The sequence below is a fragment of the Protopterus annectens genome, chromosome 13.part0 (assembly GCF_019279795.1).
Source record: "Protopterus annectens isolate FY-2018-M chromosome 13.part0, PAN1.0, whole genome shotgun sequence".
In the NCBI taxonomy this organism is placed as follows: Eukaryota; Metazoa; Chordata; order Ceratodontiformes; family Protopteridae; genus Protopterus; species Protopterus annectens.
Window position 1 is genome coordinate 1,309,860,374 of NC_056747.1, and position 6,963 is coordinate 1,309,867,336.

Consider the following 6,963-nt stretch of genomic DNA (forward strand, 5'->3'; position numbering starts at 1 on the left):
GGAGAAATTCCGGAGGGATGACAAATGAGATCCATAATGGGATCTAAGATCCAAGGCGGAGCTAATAGATGAGACCGTAGGCAAAGGAACCAAACTTGACGAGGCCAGAATGGGGCTATGAGGATAATCCTGTTCCCCATCTGATGAGCTTTCTGCAAGAATTTTGTCATTAGAGGTAGCGGGGGATACTCATAAAGAAGACCAGGTGGCCAGGCATGGACAAGAGCATCTCTGGTGGCTTCCCCCAGAGGAGGAATCAGAGAAAAAACTCACTGCACTTCACGTTGGATGGCGATGCAAAGAGATTGCAGCAAGGCTGACCCCACTTGAGGAAGATCTGTTCCGCTACACAAGGGTTCAGAGACCACTCATAGGGTAAAAGGATAGTCCTGCTCATTTTGTCCACCGGAATGTACGTTGCTATCAGAAAACGGTTGGTGGAGATCGCCCATTCCCACTCTCTCATGGCCTCTCGACAAAGCGGGTAGGACCAGGTTCCCCTCTGTTTGTTGCTATACCAGACCACTGACATGTTGTCTGACTGAATTGCAATCATTCCCAGTGGAAGAGAAGCATGAAAGGCCTGCAACGCTAGAAGGACCGCCCTCATCTCTAGAACACTGATATGTAGAACAGTCTCGATCGGGGACCACATGCCTTGGACAGTCCTACCCGAGCAGTACCCCCCCACCCTAGACGGGAGGCGTCCATAGTCACTGTGGCTTGGGGCGTCCTTCTCGAAGATTCTGGGATTGAAGCCACCAGATGAGAGAAGTCTTGCACACCTTGCTTAGAGGACTCGGGTAACTTAAGGGCTGGTATAACAGAGACCACTGAACTTGTAGCGTCCACTGTAATACTCTCATGTGTAGACGTGCACAAGGAACCAGATTTATAGCTGCTGCCATAGACGCTATGGCCCTCAGAACTAGTTCTGCTGGGGGTGAAGATGTTTGAAGAAGTACCAATACATGAAGGGTCAGGCTCCAAAGTCTGTCTGGAGTCAAAAATACCTTGGCCTGGAGAGAATCTATTCTTGCCCCTATGAAGTCCAGAATCTGGAAGGGCTGAAGAGAGGACTTCACAAGGTTTATCATGATACCCAGTAAATTTGACAGCTGACGGAAAACATTTCTGGCTTGAACAAGTAGATGCCTGGAGGGGGCGGTGAAGAGCCAATCGTCCAGGTACAGAAAGACCTGAATGTCCTGAAGTCTCAGGTCGGCTGCTGCAACTGCCATGACCTTGGCAAACACCCTGGGGGCTATGGTGAGACCGAAGGGTAGGACCCTGAACTGGTAGTGACTGGCTCCATGCAGAAAGCAGAGAAACCTCCTGGATCATCTGTCCATCATAATGTGGTAGTACGCTTCCTTGAGGTCTACAGAGCACATCCAGTCTTCCTCCTGCAAGAACGGCAGGATGGATTGTAAGGTGACCACCCGGAACTTCTCCTTGACAACAGACAAGTTCAACATGAATAGGTCGAGAATCACCCTCAAGTCCTCCGTCTTTTTTGGCACCAAAAAGAACCTGGAATAGATGCCTGAACCGAACTGATCTGGGGGACCGGCTGGATTGCTCTTTTGTTTAGCAGCCTTTCTATTTTTAAAGCTGTCACCTCCCTTTGAGCAGGTGGAACGTCTGGGAAATGCTTTGGAGGTAAGGGACTGGTCAGAAAGGGAATGGAATAACCACTGGATATTATTCAAAGCACCCAGTGGTCTGACGTTATGGACTCCCATTGAGCTAGGTGCTTTGAAAAATGCCCCATGACTACCTCCAGAGTGGAGCAGTTGGGCAACCCCTCAGGGCTGCTGTGCAGGTCGATCCAAGAATGATTCCCATGACCCAAAATTCTTTGGTCCCCCTCTGCCTCTGGGTCGACGTCCACCTTGTCCTCCTCTGCCTCTAGGGGAAAAGGAGTCCTGAGTGTCCTGAGAATACTGAGATTTCCGGAACCACATCTTCTTTTGCCCTCACTGATTTCTGGAAAAGGATCTTTGAGGGTTAGAGAAGCAGATCCCAACAGTCAACACCGTCTTCCCGTCCTTCTCACTCTGGACTAGCGTATCTCGGATGGTCTTCCCGAACAGGGTCGAACCCTCCAAAGGGGCATTCGCGAAGTATGCCTTGAAAGGTTCCACAAAACTGCAAAGCCAGAGCCAGGTGTGATGCCTCATGGCAACGCCAGATCCAGCTGCCCTAGCGGCTCCCTCGGTGGCATGAAAGAGTAGGCGCATGGATGTGTTAGTCACTGACTTAAGAGTGGCCATACATACCGAGAATGAATGTTTATCCTCGGCCAAAATGGACTCCGGGGGAGACTCGGAGTACTCTTTCACGAGGTCGTGCTGAAGTCTGATCACATGGGTCATGTAGTTTAGTGCCCTTACAGCAAAGGTAGATGAAGCATACGTCCACTTTCCGAGTCAATCCATTGCCCTAGACTCCTTGTCCGCAGGATGGACTGAGGAACTCTCCTGAGCCAGTTCCTTTTTCGTGGCTGCCGCCACCACCATGGCATCCACCCTTACTCCATGCTGGCTTATTCATAGGAGGGCTCAAAATCTTGTCTGGCCTTTTTGGTATAGGTTCTACAGTGTCCGGCTCCTTCCAAGCTCTGGTGGTAATGAGGTCCACCAGAGGATCAGCTGGGGGGGGTACACCCAAGAGGTAGAAGGGCCTGCGTCGAACGCCTCCAGGAATACCGACTCATCCGAGGAAGGCTTTTGGGTGACCAACCTCCCCGCTGGTGCAGGATTTCCATTATGCCTCCAAATGAGACATCCTCGGGAGGTGATCTGGGGGAGCCTTCCCCTTCCTCCAAGTCCGTATCCTCTTTGAGGGACTCGGGGGAGTCCATGTACCTCCTCTTGCGCTTGCATTTGCGAGGAATCTCCTTGGGGAGGCTCTCCGGGGAGGGCTTACAAACAGCTTCATATTCCTCAAGGGGAACCGTCTGGGGCATATCAGCCACAGGCTGTCCCTGAGAGGACGGGATGACAGAAGACACACTCAGCAGTGAGGGAGCAGGGACGGACTCCGAGAAAAGAGTGAGGGGTCTCGATCCTCCTGAGAGAACCCTCTCCACAAAGGCTGAAGGGGAACTGGGTTCTCTAAAACTAGAAGAGTGAGTAACTGTGCCCCTCGGATCCGATGAAGGGATCGGAGCCGAACCTGGAACAGATGGACCCAGAGGAATGGTATGTCCCGACCATAATGGAGCCGATGACACACTCATCCCCCTGGATCCGACGCCCAAATCATGGCTCCGAGAGCTTGGATCCGAATCCATAGGATCCGACATACTCGAGGGCATGGCTGGCATCGAGTTTGGGGGAACCATCGGTGCCAACCCCCTGACTCCAGGGCACCTCGGGTCCAGGGACTCTGAAACCAGGGGATGGATCAGAGAAGGAATTATCGGGGCAAACATCGGAGCTGAACTCACCGCTCCGGCAGGAGAGGCAGCCAGCAACACTCCCATCTGCAATTGAGTCTGTATAAACCTTCTCATCATACGGTCCATGTCAGCCTCTGGGAGGCTTCTTGTAGTTCTGGAGGACACCACCGACACTGGCCGAGAGGGCAATGCTTGGATGACCTCGAAGCAGGCTGAACCTCCTCCACCAGCTCTGGAGAAAATCTAGGGGATCGGAGCCGAGGGGAAGATGGCTTAGAAGTTTTGACCGGGGTAGTGACAACTTTAATAGGAGGACCCGATAGATCCAACGGATCCGCTGGTCTCTTACGACCCCTATCTTTTTCTCTCTTGCTCTCTCTCTCCCTCTTTTTCTCTGTCTCTCTCCCTATGCTTTTCTTTCCTGGCCTCTTTGTTACCCTGTTTTGATACTTGAGTGTGAGTCCCAGACAGGGGAGGAGGACCTGAAGCTGATACGGCTACAGCTGTGGCTGTAGAGGAAGGAGAAGAGGAAGAAATAGCTTCTGCCAGAAGCCCAGCTAAAATTAACTTAGTCCTGCGGTCCCGCAGGGCTTGTGGATTAAAGACTGCACAGATTTTGCAGCCTGAAGAAAGGTGGGGAACCCTCAAACACATGACGCACAGAGTGTGGCCATCAGCCGGAGACAACTTACGGCCACACTGCACTTTGAGAAGGTCGGCTTTTGTGGGTCTGACATCTCAATCCCCACAAAAAAAATAAGGCTAACTAAAGCCCTACCTACAATCACACCACACACAGCAAAGACGGGAAAGGGAGGCCTACACTAACAAAACCACAAAGTTTACTTTTTTTTTTTTGTACTTTTTCTTAATGGAAAACCAGTGGGGAGATAAAGGAGAAGGTAAAAACTACACACGCACACGAAAACTAACTTTTTAACAGTTGAAATAAGGAAACCCTACTCTGCCAGCCTGGAGCTTAAAGATCACGTCTTGGCGAAGCCGCGGCAAATGAGATCTGAGGGTTGGAAGGAGGTTGCAGTGTAGTATGGGTAAGGGGAGGAGCTTAGAGCTCGGATCTTACCTTGGAAAGCTGCTGGCTCGGATCCATGTCGGATCCGAAACCCACAGGTTGATGATCAAATGAAGTTAACTACTTCAGATCTAAAGACAAACTCTTACATGGTAAGATGGATTGCAAACCGGCTGAAGACAGGACCCACGCAATTAAGGTGGCAAGTGCCACTAACCAAGGGAGTAAAGTGAGATTCAGTTCAGCATCCTCCTTTTTGGTATATCTTTTTTGACCTCCATGTCATAATTACTGACCTATGGTTAACTAAATGTATCGATGACTGCAAGCTGGGTGTTTGCCATCTACTTCCTCACTGGTACAGTACTTCAGTAAGAACTGGTTCTTACAAACCACTGGTGTACAGAAAAAGTGCTCAGACTAAATGCAAAATATTGCAGCATTGTCACCTTTGGGGAACACCTTTCATCTAGAATGTACACCATAATCAGTTATACTGCTCTAGTCAGCACACCTGATTTCCAAAGATATCGAATCTAGGTCAAATTATACTATTGTCCCTCTGTACTATGCCATAATTAAACTGAGTGAATTGCACTTTTCGGTATGTTCCTAACCAGACACATCATGTAGGTAGAAAGGTCCCAAAGGTTCCTGATGAAAAAGATTACTAGCCTAAAAATCCTCAGCTATCAAAACAGACTAGAAGTCCTTTCTCTACACTTACAGACTACTGCATAGAGCTCTATGGCCGATATTCGCTGCGATCAATGACCGCACCATACTGGATTAATTCTGCATTAACAGGATGATCAACCACACAAACACCTAAACCAAGGATCTGAACCTCCATCAGAAAACAAATACAGCACATTGGAGGGACAGATTCATTACTTAATGATTGCCTAATTTCTGGAACAAATTACCCCTGATGTCAAGCTGCCTCTTTCAAGACTAACCTTGAAGATTGGATGGGTACCCACAAGCTTAATCCCAGCCTGACATGTTTTTCTCTTCTAGAAATAGGTAGAACATTCTGAGGGTGGTATTTGGCAAGGCGCATATGGTCTTCAGGCTTACATGTGTTGTAGCTTGCATGACTCCATAATATGAAAGAGCTGCACAGTGACTTTTCATCTTTCACATTGCCAAATAAAAATTGACTTGTGACATCACTTTTGCTAAATACATTTTATTAAGTTCAGATTAAAAAACAGTGTTGTATTGACTGTATACATACCAGAATCTGACTGATTTCTTCTGGCCGTTTATGCAACACTGTAATTCCATTGACTTCTCTTAATTCATCACCTACATGGACAAGGCCTACAAACAAAACATATGAGCCGTTTAGTATTTTGTTTAAATTTTTGTCTTTAACTTAATAATCTACTATTTTAAAACACCATTTTACTGTTACAGTGACCTATTGTTTAGAAACTGTTGATCAAATAGGAGCATGTCTTGTATCATAGGATTCCAGGGAAACCCCATGAGGAAATGACTGGTAGTATTGTACCTACAGTAGCACATTCATAAATATTTCTTCTGTTGTTTGCCACGAGTAATTCCCTCACATTCACCACTGTTTCACTCATTTACAGGTTGATAGCTCAAAACTCTTAAAATGTTTTGGGTCCACATACCACACCATTTAACTACACAGATACCAAACTCCAGATGTTTCCATGAAACCCATTTGGGCTTGAGCTAGGGTGTGGCATTCAACTTTGAACTAAAAGACCTTCAATTACCAATGTGATGAGGTCATAATGTTGGCATTAATCCAGGCTGACTCTGAAAGTCCATAATCTTGTACATGAAGTACCATGGCATCCTTTGCAGTCAAATTGCTATACCAGCTTGAGAACATGCATCTGCTATTGTACAGTCTTTTTCTTCGTCTTTTGCAATGTTTACCTTTTAAAATACTGATAATGCCTGGACTTTATTATTTATTCCCTTGTGCTAGAAAAAGCTCAGCTCTGTTCTGAAAAGTGAGAGCACTGCTCAGTAGGATTATGCAGTCAATAAACCAACCTGTCATAATAAATACATAATGTGTATACTTTAATCAAGATTCAGTTTATATGCTTAAAGCTTTTAGGTCTCATTATGCCGTTTACTGAAAAGAAAAAACATGCTATGTTTTAAAGTGTCTGTGTCACTGGTAATTTGATTTGCTGTATTTTACTATCAGTCAATGCAGATGAAAGTTTTTTATGAATATTAATGCAACAAAGAACAGTTGATATGGATAAGCCATTACATCTTTGACGCTGTAGTTTCTACTTCTTTCTTGTTTTTGAAATTATACAACATGATACCAGATGTCTTCTGTTTCACAAATGTTTTCGGTAAATGGTCTTAACATATATATATATATATATATATATATATATATATATATATATATATATAGGGTTCCTATTATATAATCAAAGACGCAGTTCTTCGAATATGTCTTGATTGAACCTGAAAGCATGAAACAGCAAAACGGCATATAAGTGATTTCTTTCCCTGG

The 6,963-nt window shown here is 46.2% G+C and overlaps 1 protein-coding gene across 2 annotated transcripts in view; it reads right to left on the reverse strand.

The window, feature by feature from the left end:
• The window catches only part of MPP3 (MAGUK p55 scaffold protein 3), a 1,051,423-nt gene that overhangs the window by 478,127 nt on the left and 566,333 nt on the right, over nucleotides 1-6,963 (reverse strand). For both annotated transcript variants that reach the window (XM_044055336.1, XM_044055335.1), the window contains exon 8: nucleotides 5,680-5,765. In XM_044055336.1, coding sequence (XP_043911271.1) covers nucleotides 5,680-5,765 — 86 coding nt within the window. The remainder of the gene's footprint in view (nucleotides 1-5,679; nucleotides 5,766-6,963) is intronic.